Source organism: Opisthocomus hoazin, chromosome 1 (genome assembly GCF_030867145.1).
Source record: "Opisthocomus hoazin isolate bOpiHoa1 chromosome 1, bOpiHoa1.hap1, whole genome shotgun sequence".
Lineage (NCBI taxonomy): Eukaryota > Metazoa > Chordata > Aves > Opisthocomiformes > Opisthocomidae > Opisthocomus > Opisthocomus hoazin.
The window spans coordinates 52,785,958-52,810,642 of record NC_134414.1 but is presented as its reverse complement, the minus strand read 5'-3'; the positions used below and the strand labels follow the sequence as shown (position 1 = coordinate 52,810,642).

Sequence of the window (24,685 nt, the reverse complement as noted above, 5' to 3'; positions counted from 1 at the left end):
AAATACGAAACAGCTACATTCCTCTGCTGAGAACGAGCTAAAGACCTTCATCTCCAGAAACAAGGCCTACTTGGGTTAAAAGCAAAAAAAAATTGTGCAATGGTTAGAGCAAACCACTAGGGGAAACAGAGTCACACGCATTAAGCCACTATCCATGATGAGAACTGGGAACTGTGAGTGACACATGTAATCCTGCGAAAGCTGGTGCCAAGGAATCATCGAATGAAGGGCCTGAGACTTCAGCTTTGAGGCTCCAACCCGAGAACAGCAAGAACAAAGAGTGCACTGAATTTTTGCATATTTGCGCACTAGTTATTGATTACCTGTGTGCAAGTTAAGCTAGTGCTCAGATCTCTGCAGGTTTGGTGCTTCTCTTTTAAGCTCAGCAGTACTAGCATGCTGTATGCTTGGGGGTTTTTTTGTTGGTGGGTTGTTTTTTTTTTGCTATAAGACATTGACACTTCACCATTTTGCACGCATGACTGGCTCTGTGAATAAAAATAGCTTCACTGTTTTCAGATCTGTCTTTGGGACTACTCGCCATACGCAGTGTGTACACCTGTACTTGAGCACTGGCACATAAATTGGTGATTGCACTACTGACCGACAGATCTAAAAACGGTATTAGGAACTTTCCAGTTTGAACACTATTTATATACCCAGTATAAACACTGATAAACAGTCTAACAGACCTTTTCCCCCTGTGTATAGGCAGGCACAAAGAGTTCTTCACCTGTTTTTGACTTTGCTATGTGGAAGGAAGTGATTTTTCTCTCTCCACAGCGAAGCAAAATTAAGATCCTGTCTTCTGTTCCCCAGGTATTTTAACCTGCGCTCGTCCCGCACAGCTGAACCCCGTGGATTTCCTTCCTGACACGGAGTCTCCAGCCCGCAGGGTAGGGCAAACCTCTCGGGATACCCAGCTCGGTCCTCGGCACATCCACGGCCGCGACGCCCGGTGCCCCTTCCCGTGGGGTTAAGCCCGGAGGGGGGAAAATCGCGGGGAAGGCCCGTGGGCTCCCTCCCGCCCTCCCTCAAAGGCCGGGGTGCAAGGAAGCCCCCCGGGGGGGGGGGGACGGGGGGGACGGAGGGGGGCTGCGGCTCCAGCAGCGGGGCTGCCCCCGCCCCGACGGGACCGGGTGGCTCCGTCTGCGGCTGCCGGTGGGGCGCGGAGGGTGGGGACGGGACGGGAAGGAGGGACGCCTGGGCCCCCAGCGCCGTCCCCGCCGAGGCGGCAGCGGGTCTGTGCGGGATCTGTGCGGGGTAGGGGCTGGGGAAGCCGGCGTGAAAGGAAAGAAGAAGTTAGACCCGTGTAACTCCGGCTAACCTTACCGCCGAGCAACCGCGGAAAATAACCCGCAGGTTCAGCATATTGTTGTGGCAGAATGGATATTTGGGTGTAAAAACACGAACACCTGAAGGCCGTCCGTGCCTTATTCTTTCCACGCCTTTATTATTTCCATGTTTTTACCAAGAACGACCACCCCCTCCAAGAAGCGGTGACTAGCAGGTGTAGGAGAGGGAAGTGCCCGCAAAATTGCCGCAAGCAGTAAAAAAGGGCCGGTGGGGTTTGGGTTTTTTTTTTTGCACAGAGGATCGTTCGTGTAAATAACGCGACGCACTGCCGCCTCCCGCACCGCATGTATTTTCAGCGGTGCCGCAGGTGGTGCGGGCCCGTCCGCGCTCGGTGCGCGCCTCCGCGGACGCACTGCGTTGCGCACTCAGAGACGGGCGCAGGAGCGAGATGCGCGGACCCAACGGGACTCCCGCTCGTACAAAACGGGGGGGACGGAGCTGCGGCCGCGCCGGGGGAACGCCCGGAAGGCAGGCAGTCACGTTTCGGAGCTGCTCGCAGGACCGTGTCCCCCACACGAATGGCAATTAATTAAAAAAAAAGTTTATTTATTTTTCTTTTCTATTTTTTTCCTCCGTAAAAAAAAAAAAAACCAAAAACTCCATACAGCGGGGGGGGGGGGGGGTCCGCAGACCCCGCAGCCGCTCGAGGTGCGGAAAGCACCGCGGCGCGCTCTCAGCGCCCCCCCCCCCCCGTGTCCCCCCCTCCACCCCCGGCCTAATCGCGTTAATCCGCGGGACAATGCCCCCACTAATCACCCTCCCTTCTGCCCGCGCCGGCGGGGGCCGGCTGCTGAAACGGGGGGGGGGGGGGGGGGGGGGGCAACATAAAGTGCAAAATTTTATTCCACGCGGTTAAAAAAACAAGGGGGGGGGAGGGGGGGAAGGAGCAAGCAGCTGGCAAGGGGTCTCCCGCCATCCCGCAGCGGCGGGGAGAAGCGAGCTCCCCCCGGCTGCGAACAAACACAAAACCAGCACAAAAGCAACCCCCGGGCGCCGTGCGGCCGCGCACGGAGGAGCCGCCCGGGAAAACAGGCGGCGGCGGGCGGGGGGGAGCGGGGGGGGGCCTGGAGCGGGGCTGCTCGGAGCGGGGCTCCCCGCCGCCCCCGCCCAGCCCGCGAACGGGCCGGGGCCCCGGGGCCGGGCTGGCGCGGAGGAGGAGGAGGAGGAGGAGGAGGAGGAGGAGGAGGAGGAGGAGGAGGTGCCGAGGCTCCCGCAGCTGGGAGCGCTGGGAGGGCGCCGGGAGCGCCGGTGAATGTGGCCCCGCGGAGCCAATGAGCTGGGACCGGATGCGATATATCCTCTGGGACAACAACTGCTCTGTTCCTCCTCAGATCCACATGACGCCATTTACTGCTGCTTTTGCAGAGAGATCACCCTACCTCCTCCGGAAAGAAAAAGAGAGAGAGAGAGAGAGAGGGAGGGAGCGAGCGAGCAGAAAAACGCCGAGCCCCTACAGCTCAGATCTCAAATCTTCCTCCTCCTCCTCCTCCACCTCCTCCAAACACACAACAACAACCACCACCACAAATCCGCTGCGCTCCCAAAACACCCCCCCCACCCTCCCACCCCCGCCCCCCCACGCCCCCCCCCGCGATCGCAAACCGCGGAGCTGCCTGCAGCACACGCACGCTGGCAGAGGGAGAGAGCGGGGAGCGGAGCCCGCGGCGAGCGGCTGCTCAGCAGAACGGCTACGTTGCACAAGCTGCCCTTTTTTTTTTTTTTTCTTTTTTTTTTTTTTTTTGGAGGAGCTCAGTGGAAGGAGGCTTTGGGATTTTGTTTTAGATCCGCTTCGTTTTTTTGTTTTCTCTGGCTTTCCCCTTCCTCTCGATCCTTTGCGGCAGCAGCGACAACAACAACAAAAAGTGACTTGGTGTTGGCGATTCGGCCTTCTGTTCATTGAGGAGGAAAAGGAAAGCGTGTGTGTGAGGGACCGAGTGGTTTCTTTTCAGGAGCAAAGAAAACCCACCCCGATCCCGAGAGGTGGTTTGTTATTATAGCACATACGCGCGTACACGTACTTATAACCGATCTGGGGAGAGGGACCTAACTTCGCTCTGGACTTTTTTACACGGCGATCCATGCGTGCTCTAATTTGCAAGTTGGACTAAAGCAGAGTTTGGAGAAGAAATTTTTTTTTTGCTTTAGGGCTGGATTTATTTGCAAACCGCAGGAAGAAGAAAATACAAGAGAGAGAGGGGTTTGGTGCAGCGCCGCGATCACGGTGAGAGCCTTTTCCTTCTTTGCAAAACAAGCTTTTCAGTAACACCCCCCCCCCCCGCCCCCCCCGGGCTGCTCCGAGAAAACTCGTGGAAGTGTTTGAGGCCGATCCCTTTTCCATTCGTACAGGTTCTCCCTCTCCCCCCTTCCCCTCTCCTTCCTTTCCCAGAGAGGAGCCGGAGGTGGGATTTCGGAGCGGTTTCTCTCGGGGGGGGGGGGGGGGGGGGAAGGCAAAGCTCCGCTGGGGTTGCGCCGAATTTGCGCCCCGTTTGCGCCCGGCTGGGGTGCCGCGGGGGAGAGGGGGGCGCATGGCTGCGGGGGGGGAGGGGGGCCTGCGAGGTGGAGCAGGCAGTGGGGGCTGCCAGCGGGGAGGGGGGGACGACACACAGACTTCGGTGTGTCTTGCCTGCAGCGGGGAGCCGGGCGCGGGAGGTCCTGCGTGCTCCCGCCTCGCCGGGCACGCGTGGGTTTCCGACAAGCCCCCCCGGGGGGGGCGAAGGGAGGGCGCTGCAGGGCTGCCGAGCGCAGGGTCTGTTTGTGTCCGTGTCGCCCCCCCCGTCTCGGGGGAGAGCGAGCAAACCCGCCTTTCCGTGCGTGATTTACGCCCGTCTGCGGTGGCGCCGGGAGATCCGTGCCGTTCGGAAGTGAGCGCGGGTCTGGGGTAAATACGTACGTGTGCGCGCACGCACGCTGCTCGCGTGATGAAATGAGTTCGACCCCGTAGGACGAGCAAACTTCTTCTTCCCCAGGTTCTTCCACGCAGAGGGCATGTGTGCAGGGGAAGGAAACCTTGAAATTTTGCTTTTACTTGTTTTTTTTTTTCTTTGGTGAGTTTACTTTGTAACACACACCCCCCTCCGAAAAAAAGAAAAGCTGGTGGTGCTTTCAGCAAGTTATTTGTGTGTCAGGTTGCCCCACCCCGATGGTGAAGTCCCCTTTTGCCCTAATCCATAGTCTGATCACACACTCGGCCCTTAATGGGGGTTTCAAAGCACTTTGAAAACAGAGGAGGTGGGTGGGGGTGGGGGTGCCTCGCACAGGCTCCGGACACAGCACAGAAATTCACGGGCAGAGGGGCTTCTCCCCCCTCGGGCTCGCCTTCCCCCGGCCGGCGGGACACAGGGTTTCTCCGCAGCACGCCGAGAAGCCCCTCGCCTTTTAAACTTCCCCCACCGTGCCGAACGCGAAACCCGGCCCCCTCGCCAGTCCCAGCAGGGAGGGGGCTCGCAGTCGCGGCGCTGCGGCTCCGCGGGAGCGGACTTTGGCTGCCGGGAGCGGGGCAACCGCGTTATCGCACACACGCACACACACGCAAAAAGGCGAACGCTGCCTTCTCTGCCCTTGGTGGGGGGGAGAAGTGCTGGGTCAGGGGAGGGGGAGACGTGCCTCCCCGGAGAGTCTCCAGGCGGGTGGGTGTTGGCAAATAAATGCGCTGGAGGTGTGCATCTCGCCCTGGTAGCGGATCTATCAAGGGGGGGGGCGGTCTGCCCGGCTCGGACCGGTGTCCCGCTGAAAATGCCTTTCTGGGTCCTTTCGGGGGGCGGGGAGCGGGCTGAAGTTCGGGCAATTTGCAGAATATGCGTAAAAGGAGAGGTGCTTTCGCAGCTTTGTGGAGCCGAATGGGTGCTCGCGGCGAGGCGGGAGGGGGTAATCTGCCTCTCGCCCGGCTGTCCCGGAGGTCTTGTCTCCGAGCAGTCTGCCGGGCGCCTGGCCTCGCCCGGGGAGGGGAAGGGTCCGCCAGCGTCTCCCGGGGGGGGGGGGGGGGGGGGGGGAGGAGGAAGAGTTAAAAGGAAACGTGGGTTTGACTTCCCCGATAAGGCGGCCGCGGCAGCCCCCTCCCGCCCCCCGGCCCGGGGGATGTCTCCCGGTTGTCTGCGGGGGGGGGGGGGGGGTGGCCGCTGCCCACCTGCTGCGCGGCCCCTCCGCGCCGGAGCCTCGGGAGAAGGGGAAGGGGCCGGGGGCTTCTCCTCCAGCTCCCACCTCGGCGTCTGGGGCCGGTGTCGTGTCCAGCGCCCGCGGGTCGAGGTCAGCTCTGCGCTTACTCGGAGGGGGCTGTCGTTCCTGGGGAGGGGGCGTCGGCTTGGGGTGATTCGCGGCTGGCCGAGCTCTGGACGCGGAGGGCAGGCAGGGCTCCTGGTTCCACTCAAGGACGGGGAAAGTATTTTATTTATTTTCTATTCTTTTTTTTTTTTTTTTAATCTCCGGACAGTTTCGGATGAGGAAATGTCTACTTAGGCTGTTGGTTAAAACTTTTTATGTGGCAAAGGTTTTAATTTGAAGAAAACATAAGCAATAATTGAAGATAAGTTTGCCAGACTTTTTTTTTTTTTTTGGAGGGGGACACACACCCCGTGACATACACTCTGTGTCTAAAACCAGGGTTTGGCAATATGTGAAAGAAGTGGTCAGTCTTAAAAGTTAGATTTCTTTTTTTTTTAAAGAAAAAGCACTGGAGTGGAGGGAGCCAGGAGTTAAAAGGTTAAACGTTTTCCAGTGCTGTTAGAATAAAGACAGTGTCTTGAGATACTCATTGTTAAACTGTTTGGCTATATTTTATTATACTGCGGTATAGTATTATTGTTGGTAACTGATGTGTACAGAGTAACACTATGGTGCTCTTTCTAGGTATAATTGAAGACATTGTGTGGTCCTTGTAAGAAGCTTGGTTCCTGCTTGGGTTTTAATTGTGAAATATTGTTCTGGATTTTTGTGCAGTAATTGGATTTTGGAACCAATTTAAGATACGATAAAGGCAAAACAAATATTAACGAATTTAGAGGGCAGTACTTCAAACTTGCATATCTGAGTGTGGAAGTTAGTTATTTACAAGTTCTCATCTTCTGGGTCTTTTACACAGTTTCCATTTAAGTTCTGAAGTCTGCGTTTCCACTTTGTAGTTAACGATCCTTTAAAGTAGTATTCGCAATCAAGTAGACTTCTTAGATGCTGGCATTGTCTGATTATGTCATGCATGCCTCTGTCCCACAAGCCACTCTTGGTAATATTTACAATTTGAAACGTAGTCTATGGAATTTTTTACACGTTTTAAAAAAAATAGAACTGTGGTAGCATTGCTTTTGTAGTATTGAGCCTTAAAACAACAATCGCAGTGGCGTACACAAGTATGACACACACTAAAATACTGGAGAGAGATATTTTTACTTGTGCTGTTGAAGTTTTTGGTAGCACTAACTCATTTAATGTCTAACCTCAAACATTTTATTGCTATTTAGTGTTTTTCTTGGGACCGTTGGTATTAAACTAAAATTTCCTATTTACATCATGTAAAGTTTAATGTGTAGAGAGACTAGCCTACCAAAATATTATCCAGTTTTAAACAAAATTGGAGAATTATATGTCTGTCATCAGCAGGTCACATTACACTTGCTAAATACTTGCAGGTTTTGGGGGTTTTTTTTTAAATGCAAGTTTTGCAGTTGCCTGATGTAGAAAGAAGAGTCACTTTAAGTGGCTGAAACGTAATCCCTTCAAAGGCCATGGTCTAACCAGAAGGTGGCCCGGGAAGGGAAGCCTTAGTTAGCAGGCGCAATGTCTAGACTTTCTAGAGCCACGAGTTAAGATGCATGGACCTAGAACAGAATCCCTTTAAGCTCTGCGCAGGAGGAGGCAGGACAGGCCAAGGGAAGTGCATTCAGCTGAACGGCGCCCGCACTCCGCCCCAGACGTGGCTCCTTTTTTTAATGGCTGATGCATTACTCGGTGGTGTGCAGTGCTGTGGGCTCCTGCAGGCTTGAAAAGCTGCTGGAGGAGAGCATGAGATATGTTGCAATAGTGAATCCTCTCTTTGTTGCTCCAGGATTTCAGATGTGTTCTAAGCCTGCCGGGGTGAGCACGCTTCCGGGCACTGATGGAGACGAGAGCTCAGCACGGCAGCGGGTCGCAGGCCTTGCTACAGGCTCGGCGTGACAGTGGGAGACCCCACGGGGAGCCCGACCTGCGGGATGCGCTGACGCAGCAGGTTCATGTCTTGTCGCTGGACCAGATCAGAGCCATCCGAAACACGAATGAGTACACGGAGGGACCTACGGTGGCTCCACGGCCAGGGCTCAAGTCCGCTCCTCGGCTAGCAACCCAGCCCAAAAACGAAAGGCCCCATGGCTTGCCCGAGCATCGTCATTTTAGCCGGATTCAGCACACGCAAGCGCACGCCTCTCCTCGGGCGCCCCTGTCCCGATCCATCAGCACGGTCAGCACAGGTTCTCGGAGCAGTACAAGGACGAGTACGAGCAGTAATTCCTCTGAACAGAGACTTCTAGGGTCATCGTCTTCGGGGCCAGTTGCTGACGGGATAGTCCGAATGCAGCCCAAGTCTGAGCTCAAGTCAAGCGAGCTGAAGCCGCTGAGCAGAGACGACTTGGGAGCGCACAGCTACCGGTGTGAGGACTGTGGGAAGTGTAAGTGTAAGGAGTGCACTTACCCGAGGACCCTCCCGTCGTGCTGGATCTGTGACAAGCAGTGTCTTTGCTCAGCCCAGAACGTGGTCGACTACGGGACTTGCGTTTGTTGCGTGAAGGGCCTCTTCTACCACTGCTCTAACGACGACGAGGACAACTGTGCTGACAACCCCTGCTCCTGCAGCCAGTCGCATTGCTGCAGCAGGTGGTCCGCCATGGGTGTGGTGTCCCTCTTTCTGCCTTGCTTGTGGTGTTACCTGCCAGCCAAGGGTTGCCTTAAGTTGTGCCAGGGCTGTTACGACCGGGTAAATCGGCCTGGGTGCCGCTGTAAACACTCCAACACCGTTTGCTGCAAAGTTCCCAGCGTCCCCCCCAGGAACTTTGAAAAGCCAACATAGCATCACTAATCAGAAATACTAGAGTGGCGAGGATTATCTTAACGTACATATGCAACCAACTAAGCAGCTATGGTCTTGGCACTGTAGTAGAAGGGTTGGGGATATACCATGCTGTTTGCAGTGACGTGCTTTTTTCTCTGTGTGTGCCATCTTAACTGATACGCTTGTTAGAATCCAGCTAGTGGGATACAGGAGAAAGAAAACAAAAAAAATGGGATGCTGTACATTGTGACCCACATATTGCATAAGCTAAAGCAACACAGACACTCCTAGGCAACTCTGTTGTTTGTGAATAGTACTTGCAAAATTTGTAAATTAGCAAATGACTCCTTTTTTTCATTGTTTTCTGCCAGAGATAATGTGCTATATTTTTGTATATACAATAATATTTTCAACTGTGAAAAATAAGTGGTGTCATAAGACATGGCACAGTCACAAAATATTATACTAATATGTTGTACATTCAGAAGAATGTGAATCAATCAGTATGTTTTTAGATTGTATTTTGTCTTACGGAAACCTTATATTACAAGCCTCTGATTTCCCTTTGGACTTCATGTATATTGTACAGTTACAGTAAAATTCAGCCTTTATTTTCTAATTTTTTCAACATATTGTTTAGTGTAAAGAATATTTATTTGAAGTTTTATTATTTTATAAAAAGAAATATTTATTTTAAGAGGCATCTTACAAATGTCACCCCTTTTTATGAGGATGTCATAGTTGCTGCAAATAAGGGGTGAACGATGCATATGTTCACTATAAAATAGAAAATATATTAACGTTTGAAATTAAACTGGGCTACTTGTCATTTTTTCCCCCCATTTATTGTTCTACGTTGAGAAAACTGGTACTTCTAATCGCAAACTTGGCAGTGGCATAGTCAGTGAGTCTAACATGGAAAGGAAAATAGAATTTTTAAGTGTAATTTTTTGTTATTGTTTACTACCTCACCTGAAAATAATGCAGGGTTTTTGCTTCCTTTGCACAAATGTCCTGTATGCTGTTCCTACAACAGAAAAGGAAAATGAACATAGGAAAACGCATTAATTCATTCCAGACTAGGACTAATAGGCAGTGAAAGCTTGACCTACTCTATAAGTGATGAGCTTTTGTGCTTCAAATAGGAAATAAGTAATCATTCACAAAAAATGTTAGGCTTGTGCAGCTTTACTCGGAGAGAGGGGGGGAAAACAAAAAGAGAACATTAATATGGTCAGTGCCAAGAGCTTGCAGGATTATTTGTTAAAAGTAGAAGAATATGCCACAGGGAATGATAGATCTGAATGCAGTCCAGCCTTATGTCAAACATTTGCCTCACTTGTAGGAAGAAAGTTGCTTGATTTGTCGTTTGTGGCAGTTACCTTCCACTGAGGTCAAAATCCTTTCGCTGCCAAGTTTCCCACCGGAAGCCTAGAGAATGATTTACCTTTCTTTATTAACAAACTATCATTTCCTGTTCTGAGCATGTCTCTCCAAGTTTAGAGGTCTGAATGTTGAATTTTATTTATACATTTCTTAAGCTGGCATTTAAAAATGCTTACAACTATTTCTTAAGCTGACGCTTAGAAAAATCTCGCAGCCTTTTCTGAACCCTCTCCAACAAAAACAAGCTATAACTAATAAATTAAGAACTCTCTAAAAGTTGAAAACCAGAGCATTGAGTAAATGTTACATCTTTTTGCCCATTAATTTTAATCCGCGATATGGTATTTGGGCGATTTTAAGTGGGTCTGTAGTGCTCAAAAATCTCACCCTGTCTGTTCGCGTGTATTAGTTGTCAATCCTCATGCAACATTAAGAAGTGCAAGTTCTGACTAGTTTGCAAAACAAAAATAGCTGATTTGTATCTCCCTTGTTCTCTGTCTTTTTTTTTCCTTACCTCTCTGGTGCAAAACGTAAGCTGGTTTGCTTTCCTCTCTGCACCAGCTGGCTGGATGCCTTGGCGTACAAAGACAGGCAGTATATATTTAGCTTTCAGAGTGGAATTTGCCAGGGAGAAGGTGACTTATGTTACATGAGTAATTTGTCCGTATTTAAAGCGCATCGCTATGTTGTGACTGAGTGTTGGGGCGTATATGTAAGATTGTACTTGGCTGCTGATAAACAGAGTTTTGGGGGTTTTTTTTTAAGAAATTCTGTTCTTGGAGGGGTTGGTAACCATCATGTGTTTCCATTCACTGAATGTAGTTCTTGAATTAGGTTAGGTGCTTATGCCTAAACTGTCCTGGGTTAGTCTTGAAAACAAATGTGGGAATAATCAAATAGTCCCATTTTTGGGGGCAATCTTTTACCTTTAGGCTATATTTTGGAAACCCAAGCCCCTGCTTATTTCATTAGGCAGTAAATCCATTCTTTTCATTCTGTTGATGAACTCGACAGTACTGAAGGTGAGCCCTGTCTTTTCAGTGATGTATGTTTCAGTCAAGGAAGATACCTCTAAGGAAAGCTGAAGGTGAAACTGGAAAACTGGTGAAACAGTATGGCTGAGCAGTGCAGCAGCCAAGGAGGGTGCAACTCATAAGTCCTGCTAGATGAAGTCCAGTGCTAAAATTGTGGGTTTGTTTTGCTTTGCACTGTGATGAATGCCTTGACTACCTAGATGGGTTTCTAAGGGAAATGGGAAACCATCTTCGTGTTGATAATGAAATTTGAAGCCGGTCTTAACGTTAAACACTGGTTGCCACCTTCCACTTGGTTCTTAATGAGGATAAATAGTGGATCCCCCACCACCCCGGGTAAGCCCACTACCAGTGAGTTAGGTTGCAGGCGTGACACTTGGGAATGAAGACGGATGGGAGGGTGGCATTAGGCACTGCCTATAGGGGTGACCACGCAGCTGGGGTCTCGGCTTCAGTTAGTATGAATTAGCGTGTGTGCGTAGTGGACTCCTGTGTATGTTGGTTAACATCCTAACACTGCGCTTAATTAGATAAGGTTTACTATTTTAAATAAAACAAAAATCTTGCCTCAAAGAGAGTAGAGTGTTTCGGTAAGAATTCAGAGGGCTTTTCAAGTGGATTGAAATAATGTTATTAAAGCATGCCTACTTTGTCCTATGAGATAGGAAAGTGGAGTTCCAAGAAAATAAAATTTTCCATACACAGGTTTTGAGGAGAACAGCAGAAGTCATGCCAGTTAGCACCATATAGAACTTTGATTTTAGACAGCTGTTAAGCCATGAGAGCAGGGAGAACCCTTATTATTGCTCCGTTTGTTGCTTTAGTATTTTGATCTGTTAACCTCCTATAGATTCTGATGTCTCTGTAAGGTTTGCTTAGAGACCTGCAGGATTGGACTGACAGGTGACTATAGTGACAATGGAAACAAATAGCATTTTTCAAATTATTTTTCCAGATGATGTGAGCTACAAATAAAGACATCAAATTTGCTTGTGCAGTAACTTAGGAATGTCTCTATTAATATCCTCAAGCAAATTTGTATTTTGCTCTTTAATGGTTTGAGGCTTGATTATTATTTCTGAGGTAGTGATCATACTAACAGAAAAAGAAACTTGGAATCAAGTGGAGAATAAAAAGGTATAGGACTCTAGATGGAAATAAAATGTATTCTTCAAGGATTTGCGATCATATTCAGGTGAGTATTTACATGTTCAAGCAAGTTACCAAATCAGTCTTCAACAGCCAAATTTCTCCAAATGAGGAAGTGCAGTAGTTAAGTGGTCATGATGATAAACGCAATAGGTTTTTTTACACTTTCTTACAAAACTGTCAGCTTGTGTGAGTAGGCAGTGACTTGACAGTAGCAAAGTACTGATCACTTACTGCACTATGCATAACTTGCCTTTTTATTTTTATTTTTTTAATGCACAGTATTACCTTTTTTGCTTTTGGCAAAATATGCAATAATTCACTTTTGTGATGAGTGAAATCTTAAGGCTTATTCTTAAATGGCAGGATAGAACAGAGCACATTTCTGTTCTGCAGTAGAACATTCAATTATTGTTAGGAATTAACTGTTGGGGAAGACGGATTTGAACAGTCTGTCTCATCTCAGATGTTCCTAGATGGGTGCAGGTACAGCGAGTAATAATGATCTCATTTGCTGAGACTAATTTCTCAATCAGTCACTGGAGCAGAGACACAGAAAGAAATTGGCTGCATAGAAGAGCATGCTTGATTGAGTAATGTCTGTGTGAATAGTATATGGATAGATTTCTTACTGAAAATGTCAGCGATGTATTGGCTCATCTTAAATAAATTGATTGCAGGTTGTGTTTGCAGTTAGACTGCTTTATGACAAAGCACACCAAATCCTTACCAAAGAAAATACTCGGTTTTGTTCCTTTGTTTTTTGGTGGAAAATCAGCAGCTTGCATTTATTTATTCATTTATATTAAAAATTGGAAATTTACACAATCTGATTTTAAACTGGAAGTTTAGAAATAAAAACTGATGTCTCGTTGAAATCAGGACGGTTTGACCTGAAACGGTGCATATATATAGTACTTTCAAAAATACTGTCTGTTTTAATCTGAGCAGACCCCCTATGTGGTAGTCTGAATTTATTTCCCTTCATATTTCTTTTTTTCTGGTCCCTGTCCCTCCCCTTGGTCTTTCCTGGCCATAATAATACAGGTTTACTGCCACTAGCTAGGACAAAAGGTGAAGGAGGAGGATGAAGCGTGCTTTTTTCATTAGTATTCTCTGTCTCTGAATGTTTAAGACAAGGTGGAAAAATTCATTACCTTGCCGTACTTGTCCTGCATTTTAGAGAGGAATAAAGTGGTTTTCCATTCATGTGACATTGAAACCCACAGTTCCAGAAAACATCTTATTTTCATTTCTGTAGTATGATTTTTATTACTCAACAAGGCTTTATGTTTCTTTAAAGAGTTCCCTTTTGTTTTAACCTGTTGGCACTCTGTTTCAGATGACAGAGATGGAGGTCTTACGACTGCGAAAGCATAATCTGCTGTTCCTCTGTCACAGGGATGGTTCAGAAGAAAGCTGATGCATTTACCTTTGGGTATGAGTAGCAACGATTTCACTTGAACCAGGGTGGGAGCTCAGCATTTTCAACCCTGGGAAAAGGCAGCAGATGTTGTACTATGTATCTGAAGTTTCTCTTTGCCTGTGCTGTAGGAAACTTCTCTGACTCAGATCCTGCATGCTCATTAGAGAAGCTTATGGCTAAAATGTTCAAGCTTTTAGACTAAAATGATTTGTTTCAGTAGAAGTTACCGATAATCAGAAGCTTTGACAGTGTAGCCCACTATTGTAGGGGATTATATGTGGACGTTTTAATACTTAGGAGTTCAAGTTACATTTTAAAACAATCTTGCCAAGGGAGATAATCTGTTTTAAAAATGTAAGAAACTGTATAATCAGAGTAGCTCTGCTTTCCTGAAAGCCAGCTGTGTAACTGCAGAAACACTGGGTGCACCTGAGATACGTTACAAGAGAAGGCACTTGATGCAAATCAGGTGTTGCAGGCCCAAGTTTAACTTGGGGAGTCTGAGCTGATGCACCAGGTTGTATCAGGATGAATCACTACTTTATGGACATAGAGAGCACTTTGAGCAAAGTGAGGGCTTTTTCATGTTGTTTTCCACCCTAATTTTATTTTGATCAAGAAGCAGTGTATATGAACCGATCATAAATCGTGTGGTTGTCAGTATGATTACTGATAAAAGAATATCCTGATGATCTTTCAGCGTGTCTGAAAACACACACCAAAATGGCAAATTTCTAAATGACCATTCAAACTTAACATCGTCATCTTCAGAAATGAAGTCTAACACCAGGGCTATCGCAATCTATGTTTCAAAATTAGTTGCACTGCAAGTGAAATGCACTAATAGGTTGTACTTAAAACTGTTACTTTAATTAGAGACAGACAGTTCTACTTTAGGTCTAAAAATCAATACAGACCTTTGTCAGCTTCCAGTGTAGTGCAGTTTTTATCAGTTACTGATTTTCTTAAAGCATTGATGTTATTTCTTGTTATCATATGACACATGTAAAAGCTGTCATACCACAAAAGCTGTCAAATGGACAAAGTGACAGTTATTCTTCCCTCTCATTTCCCCTGCGTAAACTGTTGCAAGAGGATAAAATTTTAAAATTTTTTTGTTTGCTTTGGGTCATTTTGTTTATGCATTTTGTTTAGTTATTATAGACAAAGTTATAATTTAATGGAGTGTTAGCTTTATGATTTTTTTTTCCTGATGTATTTGGCACTATGAAGTGTGTAAGTAGAGCAGATAAGGGACCAAGAATGCATTTTGGGAACTTACCTAACTGCAGCTGCATTGAGCAGTGAAGAAAAGCAGGAGTGTCAATGCCTGCTCACAGCACTCACTGAATGCAGTACATCTTTTAGCAGTAGGTTTACTGTCTTCTACCTCTGCTGCTCTGCAGATGGAAATCATGCTGTTGTTGATCGTGTATGTTTTTATCGCTCAGTGACTTTCTTTGTTGGAGAAACACTGTGTTCGTGCTTTAAAACCAGTGCATGAAGATCTCGTAGCATTGCAGCTAGATGTGAAGGCTATCTAACTGCACACTGCCTACTACTCTCAGTACTGTTCTTGGGGAGGAAGGCATTCCTCAGACCCCTTCGTCTCAACTGAAAGAATAAGACTGTGTAAATTATTCTGAAATATGTGTGGGGAGGCAGTAATGGTATAAAAAGTGAACTTTACGTCGGGACTGTGCCTGACCTGTTCGCTCCTGTGTACATGCAATCTCAGTCCAAAGTCTGAAAGTGTGCTACAATGTTCCTGGCCACCTCTGTACTAGTAAATCAGACAGTAGGTGGAAATGTTCCTGGACAATAGATTGCAATTGCCCACGCTAGTGAAGCGTTAAGACTTTCCCTGGTGTGAGTTAAGCTTGTGCCAAAAAGTACTCCCCCAAGCTATTCTCCAGCACAGGTCAGGAGCTAAAATGTTCCAGGGCCATTCCTAAAAGTCAGCTTGCCAGCAGCTCCCCTCTTTTAGAGGTTGAAGGAGTTGCCCAGCATGGACGCCATCCTCTCGGGGCCAGCTGGAACGTGGTGCCAGGGAACATTCCCAGGCATGGTTGGTTTATTTGCAGTCCAGGAGGAAGGAGATCCCTCCCACAAATCTCATCTCAGGGGAAGTTCACTCACAGACATCCTCTTGAGTGAGGATGACACAATCTAATCCCCAAATAGTAACTTAATTGCACGGAAGCAACATATTTCAGTGTTTGTCAAAGGAATAAGGCAGTGGACCATGTAACTTATTAGAATTATGCAAAGCTTAGGTGATAGGGGCTCTTGGTCCAACGTAGAGTACCTACCTAAAATCATATATTGATATTTTATATCAAACTCGAATCTGTATTTTTTTTGTTTGATTTGGGGAATGGCATTCTTTCTTTTTACAAAAGTATTCCTTAAGTAGTTACTGACAAGTCATAAAACCAGACTTTCTCCTATATTTGTCTTTCATTAACTTGCAAGCTTTCATAGCTTACTTACAAGCATTTACTTAAATACTAAGAATGAATTAAGACAGTGTATCTTACTTTTGAATGTTACATACATCTTGAAGAAAATAGTCACAAAAATTAGTTTCCTCCCATGATAATCACTATAACCTCATCTTTCCAGAAGACATGGAAAGTGTTCTCTGTTTTTTCCTTTCAGCCCAGTGCTCCCTTAGCCCCAGATTATAGAGTGGGTGGCTTGTGGAACCTTGCGATTGCTGAGTGATTTTGCAGGCTTTTATAGAGAAAAACCAGTGCGTGAAGTATTGCACTTGAGCTTGGCATCTGAGAGAATGGATCTCACTAAAGTATTTGAAGTGCATGCAAAATATATTTCTACATACATGCAGTCTGAGGGATGTGGCTGGAAAGAAAAGGACTGTCGCAATTCACCCCTTAAAATCTCCGCTTTAGAAAAATGGAACAATATGTCAACTATTATTTTCTTTTTGTTTAAAGTTGATAAATTAAGCTAAGTGAAATATTAGATGGAGAGACGTCCCGTTCGGTTTATTAAATGTGGCCAGGATTTGTGCTGTTTACATTTCACATAGTTTTTATCCAAAGACCTCACTTCAGCTGCAAGATTGGTGGGTGAAATGCCTGGCCTTACTGGAGGCAATGACAAAATTCTCCTTGACCTCCTTGAAACTTTGTATAGACAAGAGGTGAATTCCTGAATATGTGCTGATTGAACATACACTTGAATGGGTATCCTGGGAAAATCCCAGCTGCCTAGGGGAATAAAAAAGTTTATAATTGCATGAGACACACTTTTGAATCAAGCAATAGCTACCTTACTTTAGGATTTTTAACCTTCGTTCTGATCCTACTTAACTTACTCTATGACTAAGATAATTTATTCCTACCACTGACATAGTGTATATGCAGTTGCTTCCTTTAGGCACCAATCTCTTTTGGGAGGTTAATTCTATTAACGGCAGATTCCTGTTAGGCTTTTTGCTGATAGACTTGTGCCGATAGAAGCTTGTGTGTAGACTCTTCTCCCTTTATTTCAACTGACTGTTACTAAAACTTTCTTGTATACTGAAGTTGCAACAGTTTGACTGAATTCAGCTTAGCTCAGCTGTTGCAATAAAGTCGAGGGAGAGTATTAATTTGGTTTAACTGGCAGTCTGGTTAATCGGCATAGGCTCATTCGTACTAACCGAATCTGCACAGTGTTTTGGGACATTATTACTAAATCAGCTGTAAGCACTACCTGAAGTTAAAGGAGTGAAGACATGCTTAAAGTAAACTAAAATGAACTGTTGTCAGACAGAAGTGTCTAGGCACACTAGCATTGCTTTGACCTAAGATGCCTATTAAGATCGGCAAAATATTTTTGCAGTTACATTTCTATATTGCACACTATTTCTCCTGTATATATGTATGCACATCACAATTACACATTCTTAAGTGGAAATGAGGAATGGAAGGAAAGAATCCACTTCCCATTACCATGTTTCACTGTTACTAATATTCTTCTTTCAGAGTATCAGCTTTTGCTGTAGCATTCTTCCCTAGTTTCCGAATGAGAGCATGAAAGGTGCTCCTTTCCCCCACCTCTGAGAGAGTACATCTGCAGAGTGGAGCGCATCAACCCTGTACTCTGTACCTTGTGTACTGAAGTCTCCCAGGCGTGATATGTTGGTCCAGTAAACAGAACAGCTTTTTTCCACTCTGTACTTTCAGTGAGAAATGAGTGATGAAGACGCTAGTTTTCTTATTGCTAATCATACATAATATGGCAACTTTCAAAGGCTTTGTCAGTCTCCGAACAGCACTGATATAAACTCTCACGCAAGTGCACAGAAAGACAGATTCTCAGCCCCTTAGAGTTTATAAACTGCTTTGGGAGAAGACATCATCAGAGGGTGAGTGGTAAAAGGGAGAATGAGTATACAGATGTTGTGTAGTTATATAAACCAAGTATGCGCATATCTTGGTGATGCTAAAGCTTTTAAATATTTTTATAAGTATAGGAGCTTTTTAAATGTTGAAAATTTTTAATGTATGGAGAGAAGCAGGAGTACCCAGAAGATCAACCTTTTTTTTTTGATAGGCACAATTGTTTTAACAATCTCCCTCCATGGCTGCAACTGTGCTACAAATAAAATGATTGGGTTACAAGTTTTATCCTGATTTTCAGGGGGGGAAATGATTTCCTGTCTAGATGCAGGAGGGCTGTAGTAGCAATGGCCATCAGCAGCAATGGCCATGAAATAGTGACTGTTGAGTTTACTGTTGGTTTGGGTTTGCTGAGAGACTCAGTGCCACCACAGTACAGACACAAAGTAGACAAAAAGAACATTCATTTCCAAACTTAGTGACTTAAACCTGAGTTGTCCACATGTGATTTAGACATCTCATGTCGATGGCATGAAAGGTATTGTTTTTCATCTGTGTTTTTTTGTTAGGGTTTTGGTGTTTCTTTCTTTCTGGTGAAGACAGGCTATACCATGGATGGCAAAGAAAAAACTGCCATCCTTGGTACCCATTTCAGAAGTGTGCGATAAGGCTTACTGGGACAAGAAAACAACAGAGACCAAAAAAAAAGAAGTCAAAGTGAATAGTTTTTACTGTTTTCTTCCTTGGTGGGGTGGGTATTTTGTTGTTGGGTTTTTTTCACTGTTTGTTTGTTTTGGTCTTTCTTTCCTAAGGGTCCTAGTCTCCTTCAGGGTCTCTTAGGGTCTGCCAGTCCTGTGGGCGTAAGATCACCCCCCTGCCTTAATGAGATAACATGGGATATGAAATATGAAAATATACCCCTGTAGAAAATTATGGAACAGCATTTCATGACAGTGGTTGCTGTCACTGTGGGGTTTTTGTGATTTTTTGGTTTGTTTTTTTAATAATTTCACTGGGACCCAGATTCTCAAGTTGGGTAAATCAATCTGGCTCCACTAATGGTAGAGATGTTCTGGTGGTTTACACTAGCAGGGCATCAGACCTAGTAACTTACTACCCCAAAAGATGTGTTACACAGTAGAATAAGAATCTAAAGATTTTGTCGTCTTTGTTTCTTGCTGCATCTTTGTTGAACAATAGCTTTCACTATAACTCAAGACAGTTCAGATTCCTTATTTATAATACTTGAAGAGCTATTATTTATTATGTTCAAGATGCTTGAACAAAAGGAATGCCTTCAATTCAGTCACTTAACTTTAGGATCCTGAGATCACTTCAGTGTTTCCAAACTTCTTATGAAGAAAGCAGAATTCTGCAAAAGGAGAGAAAACTGATCATTTCAATTTACATGGAACAATGTTTTACATTTTTGAAAAATACTTCAAGTATGCTTTGAGTGACAGACTGTTACGCTGAGCCTATTTATTATGGAGTGAATAATATTTTTCGAGAATGATTCGTCTGGCTTATTTTAGAGGCTGCCTTGAATTCTGGTCATTTCTATAGATATTGCAATTCATAGTCATTAGTAAGCTAGTGGTTTGATCTAACCTCAGCTACCTGTTTCTGGCTGTGAATGGAAGAATTTATTTTTAGTGTGAAACCACAATATGAATATTTTCCACTCCGAAAGTATAAAAAACCCTTTAAGTAAAATTTTTACTCTTTCGCTGTGATGTGCTGTGGCTCTGATGTCAGACATACTGGGTTCTTCTTACAGAAAATCCTTTAAAATGCCTGATTCTCTAGTGAAGTTGACGAGAATTTCCTCCACTTAACCCCTTCAGTGCCCCCGGGGGTTCAGCTCACATCAAACAAAAGGGAGCTCCTATACTTCCTAGATGGGATGGTGGGATGTTGACAAATCCAAGATGAAAAAAAGAGATGGAAAAACCTGGGCCCTTGGGCAGTGAGGAAGGAGGTTTGTGGGCAGGTCACGTAGCTGTGATACGTGAGAGAGACAGCATCTCTGGAAAGCTGTGACTTTACGACCATACAACCACTACAACTGCTCTTCTGATACTGGAGCCTGTGTTTTGGCATGATGAGGTTTGTATTTGTTTGATGGGCTGGGCTGTCTGGGGATAATTCTGCTGTTTCTGAAAGATTCAGAGCTAGAAAGGGTCTGTAATTTAGGGAAGTATCTGCTCTGCTTAGGAAGAGTCAGTAGATTAGTCATGGTAGAAAGCCATCCGCAGGCCCTGAGCAGGTGAATCCTGTAGTTAGTTACTGAGAGTCACCGTGTGACTCTCATGCATTACTAAACATCTTGACTAGTCTCCTCAGTTAAGTAAGGTGATATGAATGATTATATCCAGAGTTATGAAAGCTATTATTCAGTGTAAGGGTGAGTGGACTAACTCTCCCACCATGGACTATATTGCAAAAGAATAAGAATGTGAGACCTATATAATGCCATTGGCCTATACAAAAACTTCTTATTTTTTTTCCATAAAACATTTGAACTGCATTAGAGATAAGAAGAAGCAACAATGTTGAGAATCCAGGTGGCTTTATACTTACATTTGGTTTATAATTTTACAATCAAACCTCATCTACAACACAGTTAAAAGCAAGGAGATAAAATGGAAAAGAAGAATAAAACGCAGTTTAAAAAACAGGGGAGTTTCTAGCTCATATGCAAAGCTCAGTTCGTTTTAAGGACAAGGACTGGCTCCTAAGCCTTGACTGAGAACCTGGTTTCCACAGAATATTAGGGCTTTCAGATAATTGATGGGCTCTGGTCACTGCTCACCACGGAGGTTTTACCATTCCAATCAGAGAGGCTACTGACCTTCCCCTCTTTAGGTTGACACCACATTTCCACAGCTTTAAAAAGATTTAAAAATAATTTGTGGATTTCTTTGATGGAGGAAAATAAGTTCCTCCTTCATGTTTGTGATGCCTCAGAAGTTCACATTTGTCCCTTTCTTAACAGGCCAAAAGAAAGGAGGAGATGGTTTAGTTCTGTTAGCTCAATTAATTTATCTTCAGCGAAGAAGGCCGTTTTCTTTGCGTCCCCGCTAGTAAGGAAAAAAAAGTGCAGGTTTTTTACCGACTGCTTGCTCACACATGATCATTAGCATAAAGTAAAATGTTAATGTGGTCAAAGCTGCTGGAATTTCAGCACATGTGGTTTGGTCATTCGTGCTACCAAGAAAATGTTTACCATCTCTACCAATGCGTGTTAAAAGCTACAGTCTCACTCTTAGCACTGTGATTTTGCCATCTGATAAGCAGAGAATGTTTTTTTTAAAAAACACAAGCAAATAAGTACCTTTACCCAACCATTTTTCTTAGAGGAGACAAGACCTGAGCTTCTGGTTAACACCTTTGAAGATGTTACTAGCCGTCTTGCATTTCACATCTGTGCCTTAAGAAGCAAGAGATGTTGCTTTTTTAAATCCAGACATTCCTTCTCCTCCTGACCAGCTACAAGGAGTTTTTCCAAGTACCCACCACTTCATTGCCCAAGAAGGATCCGTTTGATTTTTGGCCTAGAAGCACGAAGGGACAGGGAGAGCAGTTCAGGAGGACCCCCCTCCTGGCTGCAGGGAGGTAGAAGTTGCAAAAGCACTCCTCACTGGATGTCCTAGAGGACGTAAACATCCTTTCGGTAAGCAATGTAACCTTACCACAGGACTGTAAATATCTTTCGTGATTACATTTTTTTGATTCTTACTTTTTAGTGTGATTGTGAAAGAGCCGTCTCTGCTTTCAGATCCTCACTGACCTGCACAGAAGGGAATTTTGATCATGGTTAAATCCTGGATTCAGCTTCCCCCAGTTTATAGGGGCTCTAACAAGTTTTTTCGGGATTAGACATTTGAAAATGCTATAATAGACTAAGATTCTGTATTTCCCTGCTAGCTAAAGACTAGAAATGGGTTGACATCCGGTAAGGGAAGAGCCTGCTGACAGGTTTATTTAGGAACCTCTTAGGAGACAGCCAAGCTGAGATGCATCCGTAATCAGGAGTTAGTTGAGAAGATGCATAAGGCAATCACCAGGGACAAACAGCCTTCACAACTAGACACAGCACCATCAACACCCATAGTAATAACCAGCTTCAAGAGCCCAACTGCCACCTACTTCTGGACTGGCTTAGCCTGCTTCATTTTTGTAAATTTCATGTTAAAAAGTGAGACACGCACTTTGTATGTATGTGTGAAATGTTTGCTTTGTAGACAATAGATCCTTGAACAGGAATTAAAACAAACTGGGGGGGGGAATACTGTCTAATAGCCCAGTACAACAGTGGTGGATGTGGGAGGAGGAGGAAGGGAATGGACTGTAGACAGTGGCCATGTCTGCGTGTTTTCCCTAAATAGCATCTGTGTTGTCACCACCAGAAACTGCATCCTGGGCTATATGCACCATTTTTCTGAGGCCACAAGAAGTCCCTATGTTCTTAAGATGTTTTGGAGACACAGCAATTTGTACCAAGTCTGAACTGTACTGGGTTTTCCCGAAGTAGGCGTAGGGAAATTACAGTGACTGCCTGTGTGTCACTCAGCTGCAGTTTACTACCGCGCATCGAGGCTCAGATGGCTGTCCATCCTTGTCCATCATCTCCATCTGGATCCTGCTGGAAAACTTGTGTAGAAGTAATGAAAAACAACTCATGGATTTGTGCTGGATCTATTAATTTTTTCCAGTGTGAATGGACATAGCTGACAGTGGGAAAAGTTGAAAATTCTGCTAAATATGTTGATAAAGTAATTCTCTACAGTGGTCTTTGGGAAGATTTTTCCCTAAAATTCAGCTTTTCAAACGGTTAATTCAATGATACACTGCAACTGGTGTCCCTCAGAAAGCCCAGCAACATGAACACAGCTGTTTAACTGTAGCTTATGGATGGTTCTGCAAGGTTAGCAAGTGGGCTAGGTGACGGTAAGCATTCATGCCCAGGAGGTCAGCCCTGGGACATCCAGAAAAGATGTAACTCTGATATGTCAATAGTTAAGGAACAGTAAAGTACTTAACTGGAGCTTTGCTGAATGGAGAAAAATGCATCTATTGGTCGCAGTTTTAATATATAAACCTGTTTAGTGAGGTGATATTGTTGAAGTATAGAAGTAAAATATTGGAAAATGTGTTAGCACAGTCCTAGTGGTTTAAAGGCTAAACTTCTACACATTAGCTTCTCTGAGCAGAAAATTGGTAATTTTATGTGAGACAAAGTTAATGTGCAGACATAGCAGGAGAGAAAATTATGGTTTTTCAAGGTCTAGTTTTGTTCAGGTCAGAATCAAGTATGTTGTGAAGGGAACACTAAGATCCAGGCTGGACTTTGGTTTGATCACCCAGTGCCTTCCTGTCTATATGACTGGGTCTAAGCCTACTCTTCCCCTTTAGCAATCGTGTTTTAATGAATAAATACATAGTCCACAGAGCTATTAGATCATTGGCTGAACTGACAAAAACTAAAGTGATTATAGCCCAAGTTTTTGCTTTCCACATCTCAATTAGAAAATAACTGTGCATTTGAAATGCAAGTTTTTTTCTAAAGATGGACATTTTTGAAATATTAAATACTTGAAATTGTTTTCCTTATGAAGAATTGTAAATATAAATGTAAATTGAGAATCTCCTCTCCTCTCCTCTCCTCTCCTCTCCTCTCCTCTCCTCTCCTCTCCTCTCCTCTCCTCTCCTCTCCTCTCCTCTCCTCTCCATCGCCTTGCCTTGCCTTGCCTTGCCTTCATTAGAATTATTTTTTAAAGAAGTCAGGGCACAATGGAGCCCTGGATGCATGAAAATCATCTCACTGCAGATTTCCACAGTTTATGCATCTATTTATATACTAAACACTCCTGGGCTCCCTTGATCTTTAGTGTATGTAAGGGAATAATCTTAGGGACTGTCTGCATTACCAGCTGTTATAGAGCAAAGAGTGGAGAACAGTGCTGGGTTTGTTGTGATCTGTTATGATTCTAGGTCTGCATATTCACATTGGTTCTTTAATGGCAACGACGTTGGTGCCGGTTGCAGATTCACAGCACATCCCTATCCTATGTAGAAAAGTAACTGCTGATTGACCCTGCATCTGTTTTGCAAGTGGGGTGCTGCGAATGGCACCCCATGGCACAAGGTCCCCCCTTAGCTCCATCAGGAGCACAAGTGCTTCAACCACACCAGCTGTGTAAGTCAGAAGACTCCAAATATAGATTCAAGACAAATTTGCATCAAAAACCACCCTTCTAATGCACAGAAGAACTAGTGTAGATGCACCTGTAGGGTACAAGCTGTATGGCCTATTTAATCTGATTTTTATTCATCTACGTTAGGAAGAACTGGACTGATTAATAAGGGAGTGTATATGACTGGCTCAGATGGAGAAATCTATGCATTTAATTTGAAGATTGATTAAAATGAACCTGATGTTGTACTTCTTTTTACAATAAGAACTTTTCTCCACAGTCAGATGTAGAAGATGCTGTATTGAAACTATTTTACTAACTCTTAATCTTTACGTTATGTAAGCCCTTGTCTTTTTCTAGATCATCTATTTGATACGTCATATAATTCTATAACCAAATCTAAGAAATATTTTAAAATTCTGGGTGTTTTTAAAGCAAAAGTGAAAAAATGACTATTTCTAAATTCTGTATTAATTTAGAAATAATTAATTCAGGGCAAGCTTCTCTATGAAATGCTTATGTCCGTACATGAAAGAGTTGTCTAAGCTTTTATTAGTCAATGGGAGTTCTGATCAGTTTTTCACACTTGCATGCTTTGTGCCAAGTTGTCCAAATGGATCTGCGATATTCGCAGGAGTCTGGCACAAAGGTCAGGAGTGGCAAGTCGAGTCCAGGTATCGCACTAGGTACCTGTACACAGGCAGCTGAGTAGTCAGTGGATCAGCAGAGTCAGGAGGTTCAGTATACCTTTTAAATCATCCTAGTATGCC

At 44.8% G+C, this 24,685-nt stretch overlaps 1 protein-coding gene across 2 annotated transcripts; it reads left to right on the top strand.

Moving 5' to 3' along the window:
* The first annotated feature begins 2,770 nt into the window (after window positions 1–2,770).
* SPRY2 (sprouty RTK signaling antagonist 2) lies at window positions 2,771–9,182 on the top strand. Of its 2 annotated transcripts, none has more exons than XM_009939717.2 (2): window positions 2,771–3,577; window positions 7,391–9,182. In XM_009939717.2, exon 2 carries the CDS (start codon window positions 7,442–7,444, stop codon window positions 8,384–8,386), a length of 945 nt encoding a protein of 314 aa, XP_009938019.1. In that variant the 5' UTR covers window positions 2,771–3,577; window positions 7,391–7,441; the 3' UTR covers window positions 8,387–9,182. The 2 variants fall into 2 exon arrangements, with proteins under 2 accessions (XP_009938019.1, XP_075279652.1); XM_075423537.1 differs by lacking the exon at window positions 2,771–3,577 and adding an exon at window positions 5,530–5,598.
* The last annotated feature ends 15,503 nt before the right edge of the window (window positions 9,183–24,685 follow it).